The 27,580-nt window shown below is 39.8% G+C and overlaps 1 protein-coding gene across 2 annotated transcripts in view; it reads left to right on the forward strand.

The window, feature by feature from the left end:
* The window catches only part of MRPL48 (mitochondrial ribosomal protein L48), a 66,229-nt gene extending 39,358 nt beyond the window's left edge, over window positions 1–26,871 (forward strand). For both annotated transcript variants that reach the window (XM_041730702.1, XM_041730703.1), the window contains 4 exons: window positions 11,356–11,525; window positions 23,038–23,140; window positions 25,564–25,653; window positions 26,568–26,871. In XM_041730702.1, the coding sequence (XP_041586636.1) occupies window positions 11,356–11,525; window positions 23,038–23,140; window positions 25,564–25,653; window positions 26,568–26,642 (438 nt within the window). In that variant the 3' untranslated portion in view covers window positions 26,643–26,871. The remainder of the gene's footprint in view (window positions 1–11,355; window positions 11,526–23,037; window positions 23,141–25,563; window positions 25,654–26,567) is intronic.
* The last annotated feature ends 709 nt before the right edge of the window (window positions 26,872–27,580 follow it).

Raw genomic sequence — 27,580 nt, forward strand, 5'->3', positions numbered from 1 at the left:
CCACAAGTCTGTGAGGAGACTGTGGCATCATTCCCAGAAAAATCAGCAGATCAGAATCACTTTATGGTGACAGTCCTAGCTTCCTGGGAACAGAAAGATTAGTTTTTGCTGGTGCAGTAACTGTAGGGCTCGACATGGATTATAGGACTGATTTATGGAAGAGTTGGTTTAAATTAGCATCCACATTTTCCCTCAAGTCTACCCCCTGTAACTCATTGAAAAGAAAAACCATCATTGAGCATCTACTATGTGCCAGGCACTATGTGAGCACAAATGATGCTCAGGTAAATGGGACACAGTCTTCCTACCAAAAGCATAGAGCAGGCTAGGAAAGATAGTGCTCAAAAATGTAACTAACTACACATGTAAGTGTTTTACTAGGGGGAATGAACTAAATAACAAGAGAACAAGGTTAAGGAAGCAATTTTCCCTGAAAGGGTCAGTGAAGGTGTTATGGAGGTCACCTCAACAAACATTTACTACTAAAACAAACAAACAAACAAACAAACAAAACCCAAACATTTACTAAATGCCACTCGCATTCATACACTGAGTATGTAAAGTGAACTGACCTTTGGAGTATCCAGCTGTGTGGGGTACACTGAGAAACACTGGGACTGTAAAAAACATAAAAGAGTTCCCCAGAACTTTTCTGGATACAGAGAGTGATTCCTGTGATGATTACTCAGCCTGTGCCATTAGAGTGCCCTCGTCTCCAGCTCACCAGTCTCATTCTGTCTTGCCCTTTCTGCTGAGTTATAACCGTGGCAGAGTTTCAGAGGGAGTCGTGTTTGATGAATAATAGTAGTGATCCCTTTCCATTTTCACAGTGCTTTCACATCCATTATCTCTGTGCCTCTCAAGCCATGTGCCCTTGGAGCACTGGTGATCCTAGAGCTGGACCTCTTATTAATGTCAATCTTTCATATTTTAGAAAGATAGTAAGTTAATGGATAGATTTTTCTAAATTTCAGATTTTTCTCCCATCAGTTTTAGTTGATGAAAATAAATATTAACAGAGAGGTTCAGATGTGTTTTCATATTTTTTGAGATGTAGAGAACTCCATTTTTATAACATAATCATGTTTTGTGCTAGTAAAGTCATTTTTGTTGTATATGATGAAAGTATACTGATAAATATTTTATGGTGTTTCACAAAGGGAAACATGATTTTGTTAGGCTCTTTGCAACTAGCAAATTTGCAAACAATGCCATTTGATTCACCAACTATCCTGTAAGATAGACAGGGTAGAAAAGGAAACTAATTGAGGCCCATAAAGGATTTCTCTATGACATGTATCTAGTGAATGATGGAACCAGAACTGGAGTTCAGTTCAACTCAACATTTAATGTTGAGAAATAGAGAAATGAATGAAACATAGTACCTTCTTATAGGAATTGAAATGGTAGTTTGTCTGAAATAATAAAGAGGCCCACTTAGTTAAGGGGCATAAAAGAATCTTATTTTTCTTTCACATAAAAGTATAAGTAGATATTCCAGCTTTTGGCTTTGCCACACTTATCATACTGCTTCTATCTCTTAGTTTTGAGATGGCTGCTTCCTTTGCAGCCATCATGTCCACATTTCATCAAGCAAGATGGAGAAAGGGAAAATACTATGCGTAAGCTCTTATCTCACTGGCCAGAATTTAGTCACATATCCATACTTACTGGCCAGATTGCTTGGGAAATGTGATTTTAATTATAAATGGTCATATACCCAGTTAAACTGCAGCAGGTTTTTTTTTTTTACTTTGATTTCTTTAATGATTCTTTCATGAATAAAGTTTTCCATCCATAGTTGTGTTTCAGCAGTTATGTTATTAAAGGAAAAAGGGGGAATAGATAATGAGGTAACTGGCAGGCTCTGCCCACTTTCCTGGAAAGGAAAGATGGATGTTAAGAGAAATGTTTTTGAATTAGGAGGACCTGAATTAAAGATTCAGCTCTGATGATTTCTGGTTGTGCGACCTTGGGTACCTTCCTTAACTTTTCCAAGCCACAATTTCCTTGGCTTAATACAGGAATTATATTTCCCACTGTTACTGTGAGAAGTAAATTAAATAAGAAAATTTTAAGAACTTAGCACAGTGCCTGAAACATAGAGCCCATAGGTGGTGATGATGATGATGATAGCATTAGTTTGTTTTTTCATAATTCCATAGCATTCTATTTTCCTCCCTCAAAACATGCATAACCTTATAATTACTTGTTCTGTATAGGCCTTTCTTGATAGATTGTAAACATTAGTGAGCAGAGACAATGGCTGTCTTATTTCCTATTATATCCCTAATCCTAATCTTGCTCATCACTAGCAGTCAGTGTTTGTTGAATAAATGCATAAATGTGATTGATAATGGTGTATCTGGGGGAGGGTCTGCTATGGGAACACATGAGTGGTACCTAACTCAGCCTGAGGAATCAGGGAGAGCTTCCTGGAGGAGCATGAGTTGAATCTTAAAAATAAATAGAAGTTGCTTATATTAAGCATGTGGGGTGAACAGTCAAAGGCTCTGCAAGGAAGGAAACCTTCTGGGTAGAGGTAGAGAGACATTGACCCTGGATATGCAATTGGGGAACTTCTAGTAGTTTTTTTAATCCTAGAGTTTAAAGTGGGTACTAAGGGTTGAGGGACCATGAAACCTGAAAAGTAGGCAGGTTTAGATCAACCCTTTTTAAAAGATACCATTTATTAAGTAACTACTATATACCCTTAAGTATCTCTGCTTACTGCCCTTTCAACTATATCCACTTGAGGTGGTTGCTCTTGAGATTGCCTTGGGGAGTTAATTAGCATGGCGCAGCAGGGTACCTTGTGTTGAATTTGCCTTTGGAAGTGAGCTGCTCTTTATGATTAAATTGAGATTTGATCTCTTTTCCTGTCACTGAACTGTAATTCCTTGAGGGCTAGGACTATTTCTTTGGTATCTTTCATCAGCACTTTGCACACAGCAGGTGCTTAATAAGTATTTCATGAATGCCACTAAGATACCAGGAGCATGATTACCTCCAATTTATAGTACTACTAATGTCCTATTTGTGTATATTACTAAACCTTTTTTTTTTAAACTCAACCTTTTTTAAAGATACCATTTATTGTGGCACTTGGGTGGCTCAGTTGGTTAAGCATCTGCCTTCAGCTTGGGTCATGATCCTGGGGTCCTGGGATCAAGTTCTGAGCCCTGAGTCCAGCTCTCTGCTCAGCTTCTTCTCCTTCTTCCTCTTCCCCTCCCCCATGTTTGTGCTCTCTATCGCCCTCTCTGTTGCTCTCTCTCTCTCTTTCAAATAAATAAATAAAAATCTTTAAAAAAGAATAAAGACACACCATTTATTGAGTGACTGCTATATACCAGATGCCATTACTACTGTGTGCCAGGCTTTAAAAGCACCTTTCCATTTTTTGGTATTATAGTACACTTATCACAGTAAGCACTGAGTAATGTACAGAATTGTTGAACCACTATATTGTACACCTGAAACTAATAAAATGCTGTATGTTAACTATACTGGAATTGAAATAAAAAACTTAATAAAAAAGAAATTTAAAAAAGAAAAGCATTATTCCATTTTATAGTAATATAAATAGTATATTTTATTTAATCCTCAGATATCCTAGTTATTAAAGACCCTGTTCGAGGACCCTAAGACTCCGAGAGATTAAATGACGTGCCTAAATGGCTAGTAATTTCCAGAATCAACATTTGAACCAAGGATGGTCAAAATCTATCTGATGTCTATGCTACTTCCACTTCATAGAAATTCACTATTTCAAGCTTCACAAGAACCTTAGGTGTTACAGGCAAAGAAACTGACACATAGAGAGGTCTTTCAATGTCATTTAGTGACTAAGCAGACAGGCTTTAAGTCCAGCTTTTCTTTGGCTTCCATCGAAGTACAGTGCTTTTTGTGCAGTACCAGGCTGTGCCTCTTGGTCATCCCAGTCAGGGTCAGGCCTTCTGTCTGGTGATGTCTCTTGACAGTGTGCCACATTGAATTATAAACATAGTCACTTGATTTCTGTGTGCTTTATAATAAGTTCATTATGGACTGATCAGAGTACCATCACCAAATCTGAATTTTAAAATTTTCATCACCAGAATTTCTGGAAGCGGAATATGCTGCAGGCATATCTGCTTTTTCACTTGAGGATTAGGATAATACTGTTCCTCCCCAATTTTCCCACCCTGGAGAATGCCACCTATAGTGATAGGCAGACACAAGCACTTCCGCAGAATCTAAAGGAGAGAGAGCACCTGGGCTTGGGGCTGCAGACCCAGTTTCCAGCCATGGCTACACATAAAGTGTTTACATTTCCCATTTCCTTACTATTGTGACCATAAATAAGTCATTTCCCCCTTCTAGGTCTCAACTTTCCCAGTGGGTAAAATTAGGAGGGAAAGAAGGAGAGACTATATTATCTCTGGGACCCCTTGCAGATATAGTAGCCTGTCATTCTAATGTGACTCCTTTTTCTGCTTTTTCCCAGCAAAATTTCCCAGTAACCCTGGGCAAGTATTGTGCTTTCAGAGGGCCTCAGTTTTCTCTCTGTAAAATAGGGATTATAATATGGATGTTTCTTTACAAAAATCGTTTAGTAATTTATTTCATGGCTTATTTGGGGGGTCATAATGCAATTCTTTTTTCTTTTTAATTTTATTTATTTATTCATGAGAGACACAGAGAGAGACAGACAGACAGACAGACAGAGGGAGAGGCAGGCTCCATGCAGGGAGCCTGATGTGGGACTCGATCCTGGGACTCTGGGATCACGCTCTGAGCCAAAGGCAGGCACCCAACTGCTGAGCCACCCAGGCAGGCATCATAGTAGTCATTCTACGGGGATCTAAGAATGGCTACCCTGGGCCATCATACACTGAATCCAGGTCAGTCATAGGAGTGCCAGGGTTTGATGGTAGACAGTAGTCCATCATCCCTGCCACATTTCTTCTAGCTTCTCTTGCTTTCCTACCTGACTGTCTCCATGTGCAGTCAGGGTGGCTTTCCATGAACACAGCTTTAGTCATGTACATGCTTTGCACAGATATCTTTAATAAGTCCCCTGGATGGTTAGAAGGGCACAAACTCAGGCAGTAGGGATAGAAAAGAGGGGATGGATAAGAGAAGATTGTACAAGTAAAATTATAGGAACTGGTGACTGATACTATATGCAGGCAAGCTCTTGCTGGCTGTGCTATGCCCTGGCTCAGAACTGAAATATAATGTTAAAATGGGCTCTTGATAATGTGGATAGGTCCAAGCATATCTAGGCCAACACAGAAAAGCAAGTGATGCCAAGAGGGATACTGGAATCAGCTTTTTTTGTTTTGTTTTGTTCCCCTAAAGCAACACCTTTGAAGAGCCCTGGCATTTTCCCTAGTTATAAAAGCCTCCTAAAGGCTTTAGAGAAGCTCCTCCCCTCTCTGCTGGAAAATTTTAGCAGTTCCCTGTCGCATTCCAACGTTAGCATTCTCTGACTGCAGTGCTGAATGTCTTGGTGAGAAGTCGGGATTGCTGCACTTGGCCACAAGTGTGGTAGGCTCTGGAAAAGAGAGCCAAGTCCCTGATCTTTGATGGTTGGTCTCCAAAGGTTGGCTTCTCACTCAGCAAAGTCTAAGACCCTGCAGTGGCCACCACTGTTAAGAATTTTAGCAATGAGAAACCATAAGAGACTATATACATAATAAAGGAGTGAGGAAGATCTTCATCATAAAGATAAGAAATCCAGAAACTATAAAGGCTATAAAAAGTTTAACAGTGCGCAGGCTGCAGTGGAAAAATCCCTGCTTTGGGGGTTAGAAAGTCTAGGTTTTAGTTCCTAGGATCTGTCTTGTCTGGCTGTGTCGCTCTGGGGAAGATGTTTAATCTCTCTGGGCTTCTTATTCTTTCCCTGCAAAGATGAAGAACTGGGACAAAATAATCTCTAAATGCTGTCCAGTTCTAAAATTCTAAAATTGTGATTCATTGAATGTTTTCTCTTTGCCAGGCCTTGTGTTAGACAGGAGCATAAGATGGAAAATAGTAATAAAAGTTAATATAGGGGATCCCTGGGTGGCTCAGCGGTTTGGCGCCTGCCTTTGGCCCACGGCGCGATCCTGGAGTCCGGGGATCGAGTCCCGCGTCGGGCTCCCGGCATGGAGCCTGCTTCTCCCTCTGCCTGTGTCTCTGCCTCTCTCTCACTTTCTCTATCATAAATAAATAAATAAAATATTTAAAAATAAATAAATAAATAAATAAATAAATAAAAGTTAATATATAATATATATAATTATGAACATAAAATTATGAACATAAGAATGAAAATAGCAATAAATAATATATATAATTATGTGACATGGATTGTAATAACCACTTTACATAGTGTTTTGTTCGGTTCTCAGAACATCCCTGTGAGATCAGGTCTGTCATAGGTATTACTGGTCTTATGAAAGGACCGTTTCTTGGCCCTCCTCCTGCTCCCCTAAATTGGGCCTCTGCTATCTTAGACTGACCTAAAGAGCAGTGATGGGAGAGAACCATTTTAGGTGCTCTGCCAGGAACAGTTCTGCTGTGGCAGCCACTTAGGCTGTTGGCTGTTAGGTAAGGGTGATTTAAGACATGTAAATAGAGATAGGTTTTTTACCCTTTTTCCTTTTTTTTTTTTTTTTTTTTTAGATTTTATTTATTCATGAGAGGCATGTTTATTCATGAGAGACAGAGAGATAAGCAGAGACACAGGCAGCAGAGACATAGGCAGAGGGAGAAGCAGGCCCCCCCAGGGAGCCCGATTGGGTGGGGGGACCCGATTCCCGGACTGGGATCACACCCTGAGCCGAAGGCAGATGCCCAGCCGCTGATACACCCAGGCGTCCCTGCCCTTTTTCTTAAAAAAACTATTTCTACCAAATAGCAAGACTTATTATAAATCTCCAGTACATAGGACATGTGGTATTGGCTCAAGGATAGGCAAACAGCCCGAAGGAACAGAATAAAGAGTACAGAAACTGATCCTCATATCTTTGGGTACTTATATGACAAAGGTGACACTAACCATGCAATGGTACTAATGGTACTAAGTCAACTGGACTGGGTGATCATGTGAAAAAAATTATTCTTAACTCCTATTTCACACCATACACAAACACCACTTAAAAATAGATTGTAGGGCAGCCCAGGTGGTTCAGCGGTTTAGCACAGCCTTCAGCCCGGGGCGTAATCCTGGAGACCCGGGATCAAGTCCCATGTCAGGCTCCCTACATGGAGCCTGTTTGTCCCTCTGCCTGTGTCTGTGTGTGTGTGTGTGTGTGTGTGTGTGTGTCTCTCTCTCATGAATAAATAAATAAAATCTTTTAAAAAAATAAATAAGGGGGATCCCTGGGTGGCGCAGCAGTTTAGCGCCTGCCTTTGGCTCAGGGCGCGATCCTGGAGACCCGGGATCGAATTCCACGTCGGGCTCCCGGTGCATGGAGCCTGCTTCTCCCTCTGCCTATGTCTCTGCCTCTCTCTCTGTGATTATCATAAATAAATAAAAATTAAAAAAAAAAAGAAAATCATTCTTTAAAAAAAAATAAATAAAATAAATAAATAAATAAAAATAGATTGTAGATCTAAATGTAAATGCTTAAAATAATCACACTACTAGAAAATAACATATGAGAGTATCTTCATAATCTTAAGATAGAGATTTCTTAAGTAGGACACAGAAATCACTGTAACTGTAAATGAATGAGTAAATTGAATTACATTAAAAAAAAGAGCTTCTGCTCCTCAGGATGCACCATGAAAAAGTGAAGAGGGAAGCTACGGGGAGGGAGAAGATACTTGCAGCACGTTTATTTAACAAAGGATCAAATCTGGAGTATAGAAAGAATGTCTACAAATCAATAAGAGAAAGGCAGACAACCCAATCTAAAAAATGAGCAAAATACTTGAATAGGCAGGTTACAAAAGAGAGTATCCAAATGGAAAGGTGCTTAGGCTCAATAGACGTAAAGGAACCACAAGTTAAAACCCAAATTCATTATCACATACCAGCCAGAATGGCTAAAACAAACCAGAAAACCTGACTCTAAGTTTTGTGTTGGCAAGGATATACAACAATTAGAACTCTCATTAATTCTGATGGGAGACTAAACTGGAAATATCTTTGTAAAACTGTTTTAGAGTATTTATTAAAGACGAATATGCATACTCTCTAAGTCAGTAGTTCAGGTTCTAGGTATATCCCCAATAGAAATGCATACAGGTGTTCACTGAAAGATACATACAAGAACATAAGTAGCACTATTATTCATTATGGTCCCACACTGGAAACAACCCAGATTTCCATCAACTGTAAAAAAAGTTTTAAAAAAAGATAAATAGGGACGCCTGGGTGGCTCAGCGGTTTAGCGCCTGCCTTCAGCCCAGGACATGATCCTGGAGTCCCATATAGAGCTCCCTGCATGGAGCCTGCTTCTCCCTCTGCCTGTGTCTCTGCCTCTCTCTCTCTGTGTGTGTGTCTCTCATGAATAAATAAATAAATAAAATCTTAAAAAAAAAAAAAAAGATTGTTGCATATTCATATAATAGACTACTAGAGCAATGAGAAGGAAAGAACTGTTGTTTCAGCTACTACATGATGAATCTTACAAATATAATGAACAAAAGAAGCCAGATATAAAAGAGAACATAGTGTATCATTCAATTTTCATGAATTTTAAAAACAGGCAAATGGTTTTAGAAATAAGAATAGTGGGCAGCCCGGGTGGCTCAGTGGTTTAGTGTGGCCTTCAGCCCAGGGTGTGATCCTGGAGACCGGATATCGAGTCCCACATCAGGCTCCCTGTGTGGAGCCTGCTTCTCCCTTTGCCTGTGTCTCTGCCTCTCTCTCTCTCTCTCTCTCTCTCTGTCTCTCATGATTGAGTAAAAAAAAAAAAAAAAAGAAATAAGAATAGTGGTCGGGTGCAGGAGCTTTTGGGGTGCTGGTAGTGGTCTATTTGTTATCAGGATACTGATTATACATGTATTTTCACTTTGTGAAGTATTTTCACATTTTGAAAATTCATTGAGCTGTGCTATTTATGCATTTTTTTCAGTATGAATACTGTATTCCAATAAAATTTTTACTAAAAATTTTTTTAAAACCATAGTAGATTTTTGGGGTACCTGGCTGGTTCAGTTAGTAGAGTTTGTGATCTTTGAGCTCGGGGTTGTAAATTTGAGCCCCATGTTAGCTGTAGAGATATTTAAAAATAAAATCTTAAAAAATAAATAGTAGAGGGGCGCCTGGATGGCTCATTCATTTAAGCATCTGACTCTTGGTTTTACCTCAGGTCATGATCTCATGGGTTGTGGAATCAACCCCATGTCAGGCTCTGTGCTCACTGGGGAGTCCTCTTGAAGATTCTCTCCTCTGCCCCTCCCCCCACTCACATCACTCTGTCTCTCAAATGAATAAGTAAATCTTAAAAAAATAGAGACACCTGGGTAACTTAGTCAGTTAAGCATCTACCTTCAGCTTAGGTCATGATCCCAGGGTCCTGGGATCGTGCCCTGCTCAGTGGAGAGCCTGCCTCTCCTTCTCCTTCTGCTTCTCCCCCCAGGCCTACTCTCTTTCAAATAAATACATAAATTAAATCTTTACAAAGTAAATAAAAAATAAAGATAAAATTCAAGAAAGTAAATATGATTCTAGTTATGAACTGACAAAAGATTTACATTATTAAAAATTTTTTAAATACAGAGGGGAAATAGTTAAAAAGTCTCCTTCCCACTTATATGCCTGAGCTATCCAGTTCTCTCATAAGCAGCCAGTGATATTAGTATTTTTGTGCATCCTTCCAGACATAGTTTTTGAATATGCAAGCAAATAAATATGTCTATAATTATACACACACACTTTTTTTTATATGTATGGCAGTATTTTGAACATGTTATTCTACAGTTTGCTTTCATCACTTATTTTAAAGACCTTTCCATATAGTAGTACATAAAGAAATGCCTTATTCCTTCTTACAGCTGCATAATGTACTATTGTATGGATGTTCCATGATATATTTAACAGGTCCCTCCTCTAGATGGGATTTAGGTTAGATTATTTCCAGTTGAGAAACTTTCTTGATCCTGATCTATGTTGGGTTAAATATCTACTTTCCCAGGCCTCATTTTAACTTTTTACTGCAGCCTGCACAGATTGATACATCGTGAAGTAATACAAAAGGGTAAAGTACAGATAATTTGTCTATCTCTCAATTCTTTCTTTCTTTCTTTCTTTCTTTCTTTCTTTCTTTCTTTCTTTCTTTCTTTCTTTCAAGATTTCTTTATTTGAGAGAGAAAGAGAGAGAGAGAGCAAGTACATGTGCATGTGAACATGTGTTCAGGGAGTGGGTTGGGAGGAGAGGCAGAGGGAGAAGGGAAAGAAACCCAAGCAGAGTGTGCTGAGCATGGAGTCCAATGCAGGGCTTGATCTAATGATCCTGAGGTCAGGACCTGAGCCAAAATCGAGAGTTGGATGCTTAACTGACTGTGCCACCCAAGCGCCCCATCTACCTCTCAATTCTTAAAAGGAAGACTAAATGATTGCAGAATTTCAAAACTAGGAGAGCTGGAAGAGATCTAATGCTGAGTTTCCTTGCAATTGATTTAAGATTCTGATGAAAGCTAACAATTCTTTAAGAAAAATATACACTAAAAAAAAAAAAAGAAAAGAAAAATATACACTTATAAAACTTTATGTATAAATTTTGAGGTTGATAGACCACTTGAAATTCCTCAATGGGTTCTAGATTAAGAATCTGTTATCTAAAAAAAAAAAAGAAAAAGAATCTGTTATCTAGTGGAGCCTGCTAGAACAGTTATCATTCAATTTTCATGAATTTTAAAAACAGGCAAATGGTTTTAGAAATAAGAATAGTGGGCAGCCCGGGTGGCTCAGTGGTTTAGTGTGGCCTTCAGCCCAGGGTGTGATCCTGGAGACCAGGTATCGAGTCCCACATCAGGCTCCCTGTGTGGAGCCTGCTTCTCCCTTTGCCTGTGTCTCTGCCTCTCTCTCTAGTATAACCCCAATAATTTGAAAATTGGGGAGCTGAGGACCAGAGATGGGAGGTGGTGAGTCTCATAATAAGTTAATTGTAGAAGATAGTCACTTGTATTCATATTAAAGTAATGCCAGCAATAGTCCCTCTCCTTTCATTGGCTGATATCACAGCCCAGACTGGCAAGGGAAGCCAACCATTTCTTCCTTGGGGAACTTCAGTTTGAAGGTAAGGTAACCTAAGAGAGAAAAATGGTAAACAAACTTATTTGAAAGATTGATTTCTTTGATATCAAGATGAGATGATTAGAATTTTTTGCATAATACTTTGATTTATTTTCTTTTTCCTTTTGTTTTCTGTTCAGCCCAAGAAGAAGAAGGGAAAAGTAGAAGTGAGACCCATTAATTTGGGGACAGATTATGAATATGGAGTTTTAAACATTCACCTGACTGCATACGACATGGCCCTAGCAGAGAGTTATGCCCAATATGTTCACCACCTCTGCAACCATCTATCCATTAAAGTTGAGGAAAGGTATGAAGGATGCCTTTGCATGGGATGTTCTTGGTTTGAGTAGCATGCTCTGCTTTATTGTTATTGTTAAATGAGGTTTTGAGACATAATTTACATTTAGTAAAATTCACCCTTTTTAGGCATATAGTTTACCACAATCAGAATATAAAACAATTCCATTAACCCCAAACTGTCCCTAGTGCCCAGGTGTAGTCATATCCCTGGCAACCAACAATTAATATTCTGTCCCATTGTTTCAATTCTCCAGAATTTCATGTAAATGGAATCATACAGTATGTAGGCTTTTGTGTCTGGCCTCTTTCACTCAGCATAATGTGTTTAAGATTCTTCCATATATTTTATTGCTGAGTAGTATTCTGTTATATGGTGGACCTTAATTGGCTTATCCATTCACCAGTTGATGTACATATGTATTGCTTCCTTTTATTGGTGATTTTGACTAAAGCTTCATAAGCATTTTTATGTATGTTTTTGTGGGGCAGATATCTTTTCTCCTGGATAGCTACCTAAGCCTGGGATTTGGGGGTTATATGATGACTGTATATTTAACTTTATGAAAAACTGATATCTGTTTTCCAAAGTGGCTGCACCATTTTGTTTTCCCACCAACAATGTATGATGATTACAGTAATTCCTTTTCCTGGTCAGCACTTGGTACTGTCAATTTTGTCCTAATGCTATTCTAATAGATATATAGTGGTATCTCAGAGTTTTTAATTTCCATTTCTCTAGTAAATAATGATTTTGAACATCTTTTCATATGCTTGTTTGCCTTCTGTATATCTGCTTTGATGACATGTCCAAATCTTTTGTCCATTTTTAAAATTGGGTTGTTTGTTTTCTTATTATTGAATTATGAAAATTCTGTATCTATTTTTGGATACCAGTTTTTTTTTCAGTGTGTGTTTTGCAAATATTTTCTCCCTGCCAATGACTTATCTTGTCATCTTCTTAGCTGAGTCCTTTGGAGGGCAGACTTTTTTTTAAGTTTGATGTTCAGTTTATTAATTTTTTCTTTTATCATTCATGTGTTAAGTGTCATATCTAAGAAAAATATTCTCCTGTGTTTTCTTCTAGAAGTTCTATAGTTTTAAGTTTTACATTTAAGTCCATTATCTATTTTTAGGGGTTTTATTTGGGGGGGAGGGAATAGTATGAGATATGGGTCAAAATCCTTTTTTTTTTTCATATAAATATCCAGTTTTTCCAGCGCCATTTGTTAAAAAGATTTTCTATCTTTATCAACTTATCTTAGCACTTTTTGAAAATCAATTAACCATGTATGTGTGGGTCTATTTCTTAACTCTATTCTGTTACTATTGTGACTTAGGTATCTATGCTTATACCAGTACCACACTGTCTTGATTACTGTACCTTGATTACTGAAACTACAACTTTGTTCTTTTTTTATTCATTTTTTAAAAAGATTTTATTTATTTATTCATGAGAGACACAGAGAGAGAGAGAGAGAGAGAGAGGCAGAGGGAGAAGCAGGCTTCATTCCAGGAGCCTGAGTGGGACTTGATCCCAGGTCTCCAGGATCAGGCCCCGGGCTGAAGGCGGTGCTAAACCGCTGAGCCACTCCGGCTGCCCTCATTTGGTTTTCTTTTCTTTTTTTTTTTTTTTTTTTAGGTTTTTAATCTATTTATTCATGATAGACATAGAGAGAGAGAGAGAGAGGCAGAGACACAGGCAGAGGGAGAAGCAGGCTCCATGGTAGGAGCCTGACGCGGGACCCAATCCCAGGACTCCAGGATATTGCCCTGGGCCAAAGACAGGTGCCAAACCACTGAGCCACCCAGGGATCCCCTCATTTGGTTTTCTATATAAATTTTAGAATTAGTTGATTTCTACATAAAGGAATCTGATGGAATTTTATTGGGATTATGTTGAATCTGTGAGTCAATTTAAAGAGAATTGACATCGATTTGATTCCCCTGATCTATTAACAAGGTATATCTCCCCATTTTTTTAGGGTTTCTTTATCTGCTGGAAAGATAGCAAGAAAACTATCCTTCTGCCGAAAACTGGATTTGCTGGAAAACTGTAGGGAAGGAGAACTAACATTTACTGGCTACCTACTCCAGGCCAGGCACTTTATATATCTTATCTCAGTGTTTCAGAAAGTGTGGGATGCCCTGTAGTTTGCTTTAAATAACATTAAATCACATGGTGAGAAATTTCTTCCCTTTTTAACTCTCATTCAACCTAATTATGTCAAGGAGAAATTCTTTGTGTGATTCTAGTATGTCCTGAATGCCACTCCAGCACTTCCTAATTTTCATAGCAGGGAAGAGACCTCAGACTCCAAGTCTTTGGCTAGCATAATATCTAGCTAGAATTTTACATTATTTTGTTTTCTTTCCGTTGTACTTTTTTTTTCTTTTAAGTGATTTCTAGGCCCAATGTGGGGCTTGAACTCATGACCCTGAAATGAAGAGTTGTGTTCTACCGACTGAACCATCCAGATACCCCTTTTATTTCTTTTTTTTTTTTTTGTATATTTTTTTTATTGGAGTTCAATTTGCCAACATATAGCATAACACCCAATGCTCATCCCGTCAAGTGCCCCACTCAGTGCCTGTCACCCAGTCACCCCATCCCCCCACCCACCTCCCCTTCCATCACCCCTTGTTGGTTTCCCAGAGTTAGGAGCCTCTCACGTTCTGTCTCCCTCTCTGATATTTCCCACTCATTTTCTCTCCTTTCCCCTTTATTCCCTTTCACTATTTTTTATATTCCCTGAATGAATGAGACCATATGTTTGTCCTTCTCCAATTGACTTATTTCACTCAGCATAATACCCTCCAGTTCCATCCACAGTGAAGCAAATGGTGGGTATTTGTCGTTTCTAATGGCCGAGGAATATCCCATTGTATACACAGACCACAGCTTCTCTATCCATTCATCTGTCAATGTACACCGAGGCTCCTTCCACAGTTTGGCTATTGTGGACATTGCTACTAGAAACATCGGGGTGCAGGTGTCCCGGCATTTCTGTATCTTTGGGGTAAATCCCCAACAGTGCAATTGCTGGGTCATAGGGCAGGTCTATTTTTAACTCTTTGAGGAACCTCGACACAGTTTTCTAGAGTGGCTGCACCAGGTCACATTCCGACCAACAGTGCAAGAGGGTTCCCCTTTCTCCGCATCCTCTCCAACATTTGTTGTTTCCTGCCTTGTTAAGGTTCCCCATTCTCACTGGTGTGAGGTGGGATCTCATTGTGGTTTTGATTTGTATTTCCCTGATGGCCAGTGATGCGGAGCATCTTCTCATGTGCGTGTTGGCCATGTCCATGTCTTCCTCTGTGAGATTTCTGTTCATGTCTTTTGCCCATTTCACGATTGGATTGTTTGTTTCTTTGCTGTTGCGTTTAATAAGTTCTTTGTTTATAGATCTTGGAAACTACCCCTTGATCTGATACGTCATTTGCAAACGTCTTCTCCCATCTGTAGGTTGTCTTTGAGTTCTGTTGACTGTTTCTTTTGCTGTGTAGAAGCTTCTTATCTTGATTAAGCCCAACAGTTCATTTTTGCTTTTGTTTCTCTTGCCTTCATGGATGTGTGTTGCAAGAAGTTGCTGTGGCCAAGTTCAAAGAGTGTTGCCTGTGTTCTCCTCTAGGATTTTGATGGAATCTGGTCTCACATTTAGATTTTTCATCCATTTTGAGTTTATCTTTATGTCTGGTGGTCTAGGGACCACCAAGGGAGTGGTCTAGCTTCATTCTTCTGCACGTGGCTGTCCAGTGTTCCCAGCACCATGTATTGAAGAGGCTGTCCCAGGGCAGTTCACACGTCGAATGCAATCCCTGTCGGGCGGGCTCTTCTCCCCGGGGCCGCGGGGGTGACTCGCCGCGCGCCCCCGCGCGTCCCTGCCGGCCGCCGCCGCCACCGCCTCCATCCCGCCCCGCCGTGACCCACACGCCGCGCGGGCTCCCGGGGCGCCTCCCACCCCTTTTATTTCTTAAAACAAATCTCTATTGATGGCAGCTGAAACTAGTCTTCCATTTACAATAGTGATATAAAGACAGACTTACTGAGATATAATTTACATTCAGTAAAATTTACCCTTTCAGTGGACAATTTCTATGAGTTTTGACAAATGCACGCAGTAAATACCATCATAATCAAGATATAGAACATTTACACTATCTCAAGAAGTTCTATCCTGCCTTTGTAGTTAATCCCTCCCCTTACTCCCAGTACCTCACAACTACTGGTCTGTTTTCTGTCCCATAGTTTTGCCTTTTCCCGAATGTGATATAAGTGAAATTATACAGTATTTTTTCTTTTGAGTCTGGCTTCTTCCACTAAGGATAATGTATTTGAGACTCATCTCTGTTTTTGCCTGTATCAAATAGTTTGTTCCTTCTTGTTGCTGATTATCATTTCATTGAATGGATGTATGTTTGTTTATCTATTCAATGAATTGAAGGACATTTGTGTTATTTCCAGTTTTTGGCAGTTATAAACAATGCCACTATAAACATATACAGGTTTTTGTGAGAACATAAGTTTTCATTTCTCTGTGTGATTGCTGGGTCGAATGGTAAGTACAGTGGATTATTTTTTAAGATTTTATTTATTTATCCATGAGAGACACAGAGAGAGAAGCAGAGACATAGGCAGAAGGAGAAGCAAACTGCCTATGGGGAGCCTGATGCATGACTCTGATCCTAGGACCATGGGATCATGACCTGAGCCAAAGGCAGATGCTCAGCCACTGAACCACCCAGGTGCCCTGATTTTTTTTTTTATTAAAAGATTTTATTTATTCATAGAGACAGAGAGAGAGGGGCAGAGACACAGGCAGAGGGAGAAGCAGGCTCCATGCAGAGAGCCCGAAGTGGGACTCAATCCCGGGTCTCTAGGATCACACCCCAGGCTGCAGGCGGTGCTAAACTGCTGCACCATCGGGGCTGCCCTGATTTTTAAATTTATAAGAATCTGCCTACCAAACTGTCTACCAAAGTGGGTATACCATTTTCTTTCTCATCAGCAACATGAGTCCCAGTTGCTCTACAAAAAGTTTACATTCATTCATTCATTCATTCATTCATTTATAAGATTTTATTTATTTATTCATGAGAGACAAAGAGAGAGAGGCAGAGACATAGGCAGAAGGAGAAGCAGGCTCCCTGTGGAGAACTTGATACGGCACTTGATCCCAGGACCCTGGGATCCCAACCTGAGCCAAAGGCAGATGCTCAACCACTGAGCCACTCAGGTACCCCCCAAAAGCTTATTTTTTAAACTAATTTTTTAAGTGAATTGATTTAAAGAAAAATATTTAATTAATAATCATTTGTGTGGTTTACCATTGTGGCAAGATAAAACATGGGACAATATGTGGATATGGCAAAAGTTATACTTTCTTACTCATTAGATAGTAGTATATTTCCATTACAGATGAGGAAACCAAGGCTTAGAAAGCCCAAAGAACCAATAAATGGCCTAGATTTAACCCATTTCTGGCTGACTCCAAGGATCTTATTTTAAGTCCTTAAGTTAAATTTGAACTTTTAAACCTTTGTAACTTAGTGTAACTGTGCTAAACATGCTGTCTAGGAGACTGGATAATAAGCTGTGACTTTAGCTCTCACAGCTGATAGTACTTCAATTGTTTTAGTACTAAAGATATGCTTTATCTTTTTCTGATGCCCCAGAGAGTTGGTTGCTCTTTCAGCACTTGACACACACTTCTATCATGTCACTTAGTGCTCTGGGCTGTAATAATCTATTCATATGTCAGCTCCCCTCCCCCCACACACTGACTAGTGGGAACTGTGTTCTTTTTTATGTCTTTAGCATCTAACACAGACCTGCCACATGGGGGACATTAAGCCATTGTTGAAAGAATGACAGGTTCTTGAATATGACTGCACAATCCAGTTGTGTGGTATACCTGATATACATTTCCTAAAGTTTAATTAATGATAGTGCTTTTAATTAAAATTAATTTAAAAACTACTCATAGAGCCTTTTCCTCCTATGTGGTAGATATTGTACTAGATAGACATCTTGACTGGAGGAGACTAAGGGAAATGTCTCTGATTTCAGGGAGTGTGTGTGTGTGTGTGTGTGTGTGTGTGTATAGCATGTGGAAGGTGGTAAGAGAAAGATGAAGTGCAATGTCAGTTCAAGGAGGATGAATAGCATAATAATTTAAAGCCGTGCCACTCAAAGTGGCCACTCTGCAAAGACATCTGAAGCTTATGCCAAAATGTACATTAGTGCTTTGCTTCCTTAAGAAAGTCTCACTATTGGAAACAAAAATGTCTGCTGAATTAAATAACATGTTTAGTGACTGTTGTATGCTTCTTATCTTGTCATGGACTGATAACAAGCAGTTTGTTCACCAGCAACTTGTCTATGGACCATACTTTGAGTAGCAAATGGTTATGAATACAGGCTCTGCAATCCAACTGCCTGTGTTCAAATTCTAGTTCTACCAGCTAGTGGCAACATGACCTTGGTAAATTCTGAACCTCAGTTTTCCTCATCTATATAATGGGAATGATAATTTTCTTATTCCTTTAAGTTCTGAACATTGAATAATATAGTATATGATAGCACCTAGCAGAGAGGCTGGAACATTGCAAATGCCCTATAAATAATCTTGTTATTAATAATTAATGAGGGTTTTTTGTTTTGTTTTGTTTTGTTTTTTAGCTAGCAGGAATTAGGGGTAGTGTTTGTGGTGGCAAAGAGGCATTAAATGTCATTTACAGAACATTATCATATCTACAGTAGGTCAGCTCCTGGAATAATGCTTTAAATTTTCAGAAGGACTTCTTAAAAGGTGCTATTTTTAAAACCTAGCTGTGGAAAGTTCCAGCTTCATTTGAGTAAAGGCAGGAAGGCAGCAGCATTTGTTGAGCACCTAGTATCAGCCAACCACTCTGGCTTTTTGTATAATGTTGCTTAATTCAATACGCACCTTGCACATATTCATGAGTCAAAACATTGACTCTGTAGCCAGACTGCCTGAGTTTTACTCTTGTTCTGCAGCATTCTTATTTTGTGGCATTGGCAGTTTATTTAAATTCTGTATCTTGGTTTCCTTGTCTATAAAATGGAGTTACTAAAAGTTCCTGCCTGAAAAGGCTATAGTGAAAATTAAGGAAGATAATATATTAAAGTGCTTATAACTGTTCCCAGCAACAATTGGCTGCTATTATTATTAGTAATTATTATTAATATAGTATAAGCTTGCCTATGATCATACATTTAATAAATGGCAAGGTCTGGATTTGAACCCACTATTTTCAAATTCTCAATTCTTCATAATTTGTTCTCCACACAGCTTTCAGTGTTTCCATTTCTAGAATGGAAATATGAGCATGTTACTACCATGCTTAATATCCTTCCATGGCTTCCTATTCCTTTACGATCATTATTAAAGTTCCTCCCATGGCTTGCTAGGTGCTCTATGGATTGGGTTTGCTTCTCTTGCCTTAACTCACATTTCCCTTTCTGTCTTCCTCTCCCTCCAGTTAACATGGGTTTGGTTTTTATCCCTTTCCACCTCAGGACCTGTGCATATTCTTGCTCTCTAAAAGTTAGAATACTCTTTCTCCTTTACCTAACCCCTACTTTTTTTCTTATACTTCATATTGGATGAGGTTCCTTTCTTCAGAGAACCTCATTAAATTAGATCTCTATGTTATATATTTAGGAGAAGTAAAGATTATATAACTTCCTTTTCATTTCACTCATTCCTTGTCCTTATAATTATGTGACTATATTGGTCTTCCTTCTTAGACTCAAAGGTGTATAAGGCAAGAACTGTTTCCATCTTCTTTAACAGTCTAACCCTAAGACCTTGCCCAGTACCTGACACATAGTAAGTACTGAATAAATATTCACTGACTTGGATTGAGTTCTAGTAGTCATAGACATGATTCCTAGAACAGTGGAATTAATGATGTTCTGCTTTTTGCCTCTTTTCTGCTCTTTGCTCCAAATAGCACAGAACATAAAGAAATGTTCACTTTCAGCAACTCGCTTTTCTGCATTGATTGAGGTTTTCAGACCATCGTATTGTCAGGCATTCTCACTGCCTAGCTTTTCAGAGATGAAATGATTTTCTTTTCTTCTGATTTTCATTTCATCATGATCCATTTTTTCCTCTGGGAGTGGCAGGGTAGGGCTCTGACCTTGAGATGAAATTGGGCAGGGGAGCAGTGTGCTGGCTTTTTTGTTCTATAAATGGTGTGTACTGCTGCAGCTGCAACTCACCTAGGAGAGAGGAAGAAGCCTATCCTACAGGTCTCAGTTTGCCTGCCTTCCTTGCTGAGCAGCTGCCTGGAGATGGAAATCTTACTCATCTGGGATCAGCTTCCAAGCCTGAAGCTGTTCTAGCCCCTGTGCTTTGTGGAGAGTAAAAGCATCATTCAGCATCACTCTCTGTAAGGCTACTCTTTCCTTTTTTTTCCCCCCTTTTTCTTGAAGTCCACTTACATTGTTTAAAATGGAGGAGTAGGGGTGCCTGGGTAGCTCAGTCAGTTAAGTGGCCCACTCTTGATTTCGGCTCAGGTCGTGGTCTGGGTTATGAGATGGAGCCCTGCATGGTCGGGCTCCAAGCTCAGCAGAGTTGGCCTGAGACTCACTCTCTCTCTAACTCTTTCTCTCCACCTCTCTGCTGCTTGGGCATGCCTGCTCTGTCTCTTTCTCTCTCAAAAAAAAAAAAATAAATAAATGAATCTTTTAAAATGATAAAATGGAGGTATAATTTATATTTAGTAAAGTGCAGATTCTAAGTTCCCTAGCACCCCAGGAAGTTCCCCTGTGTCCCATCCCAGGGAGTACTCCCTGAAGGTAGCATTGTCATTTTTATTATTATTATTATTATTATTATTTTAAATTCGTGTCAGAGAGGCAGAGACACAGGCAGAGGGGAGAATCAGGATCCCTGCAGGGAGCCTGATGTGGGACTCCATCCCAGAACTCCAGGGTCATGCCCTGAGTCAAAGGCAGATGCTCAACCACTGAGCCACCCAGGCATCCCCTATTTTGTCATTTTAGATTGACTTTTAGCATTAGGTTATTTCATTTCTTCCCTTCTGTTTTTCCTGTCTGATCATCCAAGTAATGTTTATTGCAGAAAATTTATAAAATACAGAAAAGTGTAGACACAAAAGAAAAATTACCTATATTCTTAACTAATCAAAAATCTATTCTACCTTAAAATGACCAGGGCTCCCAGTATTTCCTTATCAAACTATGTCGGCTTTCCTGTTCTCTTTGAGGGCCTCTCATGCCTCCTTGCTTTTGTAGAAAATTGCTTCACTTTTTGGAATGGCCTGCAAGCAAACACCTAATGTTTATTCTTAACATCTTGATAAAATGCTATCTCACCTCTAAAGCCTTCCTTGAGCCCCTCTTCTCTCTCTTGTCCCTGTAATATTCAGTACATGCCTATTATTGCTTTTTGTCTTACTGTAGTGAAGATGTCTGTCTTTCCAAAACACTCTAAGCAAGCTCCTTTAAAGCATAGGCTGCATATTCCCCACCAGCATGCCTAGGACAGAACAGGCTTTCAGTAAATGCTGAATGAATGAATGAATGAATGAATGAATCAATCAATCAATCAATCAATCAATGAACTCTTGCTAAAGTAAGTGTGGAAGATTAAAATGCATGTTCAGTGGCAGGAATGGACAACTCCCACTTTAGTCAGGCGATCTTATCTACAGAATGTCAAGAAGGAAAAAGAGCATTTCAGAGTGCTTTTCACTTTCCTGAAAGCTTTATATACTTACTTTTATTTGATCTTTCCTGACAAATCTATGAATGTGTCCTTATTTTTTTTTTATGTAGGGAAGTTATTGCCAAATTTGAATTGGAAGAGGAGATTAGAGATTGTGCTGGAAAGTAAGAAGGAATGTTAATTTAGGGAGGTTACCTGGAAGAGTTTGTAATACCTAGCATTTACTGTTTACAAGAGCAAAGGAAGGGCGCCTGGGTGGCTCATTTGGTTAAGTTTCTGCCATTGGCTCAGGTCATGGTCTCAGGGTCCTGGGATCAAGCCCCACATTGCATTGGGCTCCCTGCTCAGCGGGGGGCCTACTTCTCCCTCTCCGTTTCTCCTCCTGCTTGTGCTCTATCAAATAAATAGATGAAATCTTAAAAAAAAAAAAAAAAAAAAAAGGAACTGGCAGTTATAGGCATATTATGCCAAGCAAATTACTTATGTAATCTCATTTAATCATTGCAACAACCCTATGAACTAGTTATTATTATCCTTATTATACCCATTTTGTAGCTGAAGAATCTGAGACTCAAAAGCTGAATTAATTTGGTAATAAGTAGTAGAGTCAACACTTAAATCCAGGACTGACTGTTGTGTCTCTAATCCATTTTTTTTTTCTAATCCATTTTCCATTATTCATTTCATAGAGGGCCATGCCCCTTGCTATCAATTGATGAAGTTTTGTGTAACATGAAAATTCAGGAATTTTAATAACTGTTATTATCCCATTTATCTTCATTTTGATGAACTTTTTGATAAGACGAACACAACACTAATACCATATTTCTGTGTAGCCATTGGTCCAATCTCATCACCATGCCTGATCTCCACATGTCTACTGATATAGACCTAGATTATAATCCCGTTTATTCTGGAAGAAACTAAGGCCCAGAAAGACAGGTAATTTACCTTCGTAAAAATCGCTAATAAGCTGTAGGGCTAAGATCTGACCCCCAAATCCAGTGTTTTCACTGCAGCATGTAGATCTGCTGAAGCTTATCATAGCAAGCATAGTCTATACAACAATATTTCTCAAGCCAGGGACTTTTAACAATGTCTGGAGATAACTTTATTTATTTGAGAGAGAGACAGAGCACAAATAGGGGGAGAAGCAGCCTCCCCACTGAGTGTAGAGCCTAAGGCAGAGCCACTGTCTCAGCACCCTGAGATCATGACCTGAGCTGAAGTCAGACGCTTAACCAACTGAGCCACGCAGGCACCCTTGGAGATAATTTTTATTGTTACCACTTCAGAGGGTAGTACTGGCATCTTGTGGGTAGAGATTAGGGATACATAGGCCAGTCCCCCACAACAAAGAATTATTTGGTCTAAAATGTTAATAGTGTTGAGGTTGAGAAATCTTACTCTTTGAAAACAGTTGGGTTTCATGCCTCATTTCTCCAGAAAAGGTGAACTACCCAAGGTTAGCCTCAGAAGTGATGACATTAATTCTTTTGGAATTGGCTTTTCTTTAGGAGCAGCAAATAGTTATTAATCACCAGGTTTATGCAATGTTGTGTCAGGCAAGAACTAGGGATGCAGAAAGGCATTAGACATGGTCTGTCCCCTCAGGGAGTTTAGAAGCTTCTGGAGGAGGCTTAGGAGGATCTGGTTACTTCCCCCTGGCTGCAGATGAACAGCCCTAGATTCCAGGAGCTACTGCATTGCAGCAGGGGCTGTACTCAGGGACTACCCTGATTGGAGTGGTGCTGCTGACTTCAGTGAGCCCTGCTCATGGCCAACTCTTCCTTCCCACAGTTATGCAATGCCCACCAAAACCATGGAAGTGTTGCGGCTGCAGGACCAAGGTAACAAAATGCTCCTGGACTCAGTTCTTACCACTCATGAACGAGTGGTTCAGGTAGGCACTATGGGAGAAACTTTGAAACATATTTGCCTTTCCTGGTTCTTCTGCCCATTTTTTCTGTTTCTACAATGCCCTCGTCTTCCTCTTGGCTGCTCCTTGAATGATGATGTTCTTTAGGGTTATTTATTTATTTACTTATTTATAAATATTTTATCTATTTATTCATGAGAGACACACAGAGAGAAAGGCAGAGACATAGAGGGAGGAGCAGGCTCCTTGCAGGGAACCCAATGCAAGACTTGATCTCCGGACCTGGGGATCCAGGGGCAGACACTCAACCACTGAGCCACCCAGGTGTCCCTTCTTTAGGGTTTAGTTCTGATCCCTCCATTTCTCCTTATGTAATACCTACCCTCCGTGCAATCTCATTCATTCTCCTGGCCTCAGTGACCATCGTTATATACTGATAACCCCCTGATATACATCTCCAGTCCTGATCTTTTTGGTTGAGCTTCAAACCTAAGTATCCACTTGTTTACTGGATTTCTCCACTGGGATATTCCACAGGTGTCCTATACTCAGCATATAAAACTAATTGTAGAGGAACTGACATTTTTCTTTTTCTGTAATCCTCCCCACCTTTGAGCTAATGTTTAACTCTTCTTTGTCCTCTGATATCCATTCATTTACCAAATTCTATAGCTTCACCCCTTGCCTTACCCTCTTACCAGTGTGATCATGACATTTTCCTGCCGAGAGCAAAACCCCTCAGTGGCTTACCTTTAAATCTAGCCATGGTTTCTGTTGTTCTACTGCAGAGACAAACATAGAACCACATTACCATGAGGGTACCCAGGGTTATTAAAAATTCATACTTACTATCACCCCTTTTTATAACATCTTTATTGAGTTTTATTCATATACAATTTACCCTTTTATTTTTTTATTATTTTTTAAAATTTTTATTTATTTATGATAGTCACACACACAGAGAGAGAGAGAGGCAGAGACATAGGCAGAGGGAGAAGCAGGCTCCATGCACCGGGAGCCCAACGTGGGATTCGATCCTGGGTCTCCAGGATTGCGCCCTGGGCCAAAGGCAGGCGCCAAACCTCTGCGCCACCCAGGGATCCCACAATTTACCCTTTTAAAGTGTACAGTTAAATGGGTTTTAATATATTCAGTTATGCAATCATTACCACAATCAATTTTTGAACAATTTAATCACCCCAAAAAGAAACTACCCGTTTATAGTCACTCCTCTTTCATCATCGCCCTAGCTCCTGACAACCACTAATCTATTTCTGCCCCTATGGTTTTACCTCTTTGAGACATTTCACTTAAATGTAATTGTACCATATATGGCCTTTTATGTCTGGCTTCTTTCATTGAGCATGTTTTCGGGGTTTATCCATGTTGTAGCAGGTGTCAGTGTTTCATTCCTTTTTATTGCCAAATAATATTCTAATGTATGGATGTCACCCCCTCTTGATCCACTCAAGAAGTATGTCAGCAAGATGATGAAAGGAATATTAAGGTAGTAACACCTTAAATCTGTGCTAACAAAGAAAATAATTAGTTATTCGGGCTCCTCGATGGCTCAGTCAGTTAAGTGTCCAGCTCTTGATCTCAGCTCAGGTCCTGATCTTGGGTTGTGAGTTCAAGCCCTTTACCTGGCTCCACACTGGATGTGGAGCCTACTTTTTCTTTTGTTTGTTTGTTTGTTTGTTTTTTAGGATTTTATTTATTTGGGATGCCTGGGTGGCTCAGTGGTTGAGCATCTGCCTTCAGCTCAGGGCGTGATCCCAGGATCCAGGGATTGAGTTCTGCATCAGGCTCCCAGTAGGGAGCATGCTTCTCCCTCTGCCTATGTCTCTGCCTCTCTCTGTGTCTCTCATGAATAAATAAAATCTTAAAAAAAGAGAGATTTTATTTATTTGAGGAGGGTCTGAGTGGTTTAGTTGGTTACACAACTGCCTTCTGTTCAAGTCATGATCCTGGGGTGTGGGATTGAGCCCTACATCAGGCTCCCTGCTCAGCAGGGGACCTCTTCTCTGTCTGCCACTTCCCCTGCTTGTGCACATGTATGTGTGCTCTCTCGCTCTCAAATAAATGAAATCTTATTTTAAAAGATTTTATTTATTTGAGAGACAGAGAAAAAGAGAGAGAGAATGAGTGGGAGAGGGGCAGAGGTAGAGGCAGGGCTCCATCATACCTGGAATCATGACCTGAGCCAAAGGCAGATGCTTAACAGGTTGAGCCACCCAGGTGCCACTGGGTGTGGAGTCTACTTAAAAACACCTTGACTGTTGCAAGAGAAATCCTGTAGAGGCTGAGCTCTGAAACCAGCTCTGCGTGTTAACCCTGTACCCACGGGCCCTGTAGCTCTGCTGAAGCTGATACCGAGGCCATGCCAGGTCTGCCCAATCACCTGACTTTCAGTACCCTCTCTTAGAGTATCTTCTTTCCTTTTGCAGATCAGTGGTCTGAGTGCTACATTTGCAGAGATTTTCTTGGAAATAATCCAAAGCAATCTTCCTGAAGGAGTCAGATTGTCAGTGAAGGAGGTAGGTGCTAGTTTGAGAAGAGGCCCCCTGGTGGCCCACTTGTGCTCAAAATATGGATAAGAGCATCTGGCTTTAGAAACAAGACAAAAATGTGGATAATAAACAGGAAAGGTATGCAGACTGGTATTATAGTGATCATTTTCCTAACTCGTCCAGTGCATCTGGGCTGATGCTTTATGGACCACAGGAGCTGAACTCTATCACAATATCCTGATGTTAGGGGTGAGCACGTAATTGGGTATAGAAAGAACATGATTTAAAATTACATACAGTATAATTAATGAAAACACAAATAGGGAAATGTACTTTAAGGAATTTCCTGGATCTTCAAGGCCTGACTATAGCCTGACTGAGAAAAGTATGCCAATCAGAAGGAAGTTTGGCATGGAAAACTTAGAAAACATTAGGAACCTCAGCATAAATAGGTAAAGCCTTATTGTGACAGATCTACCAGGTTACTTTAGACTGATACCATTTGCTACATCCAGTTCTCCTTGTTGTGACTCCATGCTTGTTAATCCTCTTCTTATTATTTGGGTTTCACATATTCTGTATACAGGAGAAAATGTGCTGGTCATGATGACTTAAATATTCCAGTCCCTATGTCTATTATTTCCGATTGTAGATGGAGAATGTGGGCATTCTAAGTGCTTCTAATGAGATACTTATAACATTTGACATTAGTTTTTTATAGTTGGTTTTCTCTCACCAGACCCTAAGTTCATTTAAGATGGAGGAGGTCTGATTCAGAATCCTAATACAAGTCGGTATATAGTATATGCTAAATAAAAGTTAGTTGAATCTGAATCATTCTCTACAGAGCTGGCTGATGGATTTTTTTTTTTTTAATGCTGCCTATTTTTGAATAACTGAGAGCTCTGTAGTAATTCCTATTTTCTTTTTCTTCTCCCCAGCACACTGAAGAAGACTTCAAGGGAAGATTCAAAGCTCGGCCAGAACTGGAAGAACTGTTGGCCAAGTTGAACTAGCTCATTGCAGACCCTTTCATGTCAGGACTGGTGATGTTGAGTGCCAAGGGGAAGATCTTCCTGGGTGGTCAAAGTTAAGCAGAAGACACTGACCTTTAGATATCATAACTACCCATCCCCATTAGCCAAGAACGCTTCCTTTCTTGTATGGAGGAGTGCTTGCCAATTGTCACCACTTTCCTTTGAGCTAACCGAAGACATCCTTCATCTAATAAAAATCTGTAGCTGATGGGCATGTGTGTGTATGTTAGAAGTCAGTCCACCCTGCTGATTTTTATTTTATTTTTTATTATTTTAAGATTTCGTTTTTAAGAAATCCCTACGCCCAATGTGGGGCTTTATTTTTTATTTTTTTAAAGATTTTATTTATTTATTCATGAGAGACACACAGAGAGAGGCAGAGACACAGGCAGAGGGAGAAGCAGGCTCCATGCACCAGGGAGCCCGACGTGGGACCCGATCCCGGGTCTCCAGGATCACGCCCTGGGCCGAAGACAGGCGCCAAACCGCTGAGCCACCCAGGTATCCCCCTAATGTGGGGCTTTAACTCACAACCCCGAGATCAGGAGTCATATGTTCTACCAACTGAGTCAGTCAGGTGCCCCTGTGGAGTATCTTTAATGGATTATATTTTCTCTTTAGCACAGAAGCATGTTTCTCTTCAGTATTTCTCCAGTTAGAGTGATCTCATTCTTTAAAGCAATCTGGCATTGAGTCTTTTAGTGAAACAGAGGATCCCATAAGTAAACTCCTTATGGGTAGAAGGCATAGGGATGGAGATTTTGGCTTTGTATATGAAAGGGACTCTCCAGAGAGAATCATGGTCTGTCCGTAGTGAAAAAATATTATTTTGTGGGTAGTGAGTGACTTGTCTTATTCAAGCAGATGTTACATAACTGCTAATTAGGGTTACCTGGAATGAGTTTAAGCCAAGAATT

This window comes from Vulpes lagopus, chromosome 15, assembly GCF_018345385.1.
Source record: "Vulpes lagopus strain Blue_001 chromosome 15, ASM1834538v1, whole genome shotgun sequence".
NCBI classification, from domain to species: domain Eukaryota; kingdom Metazoa; phylum Chordata; class Mammalia; order Carnivora; family Canidae; genus Vulpes; species Vulpes lagopus.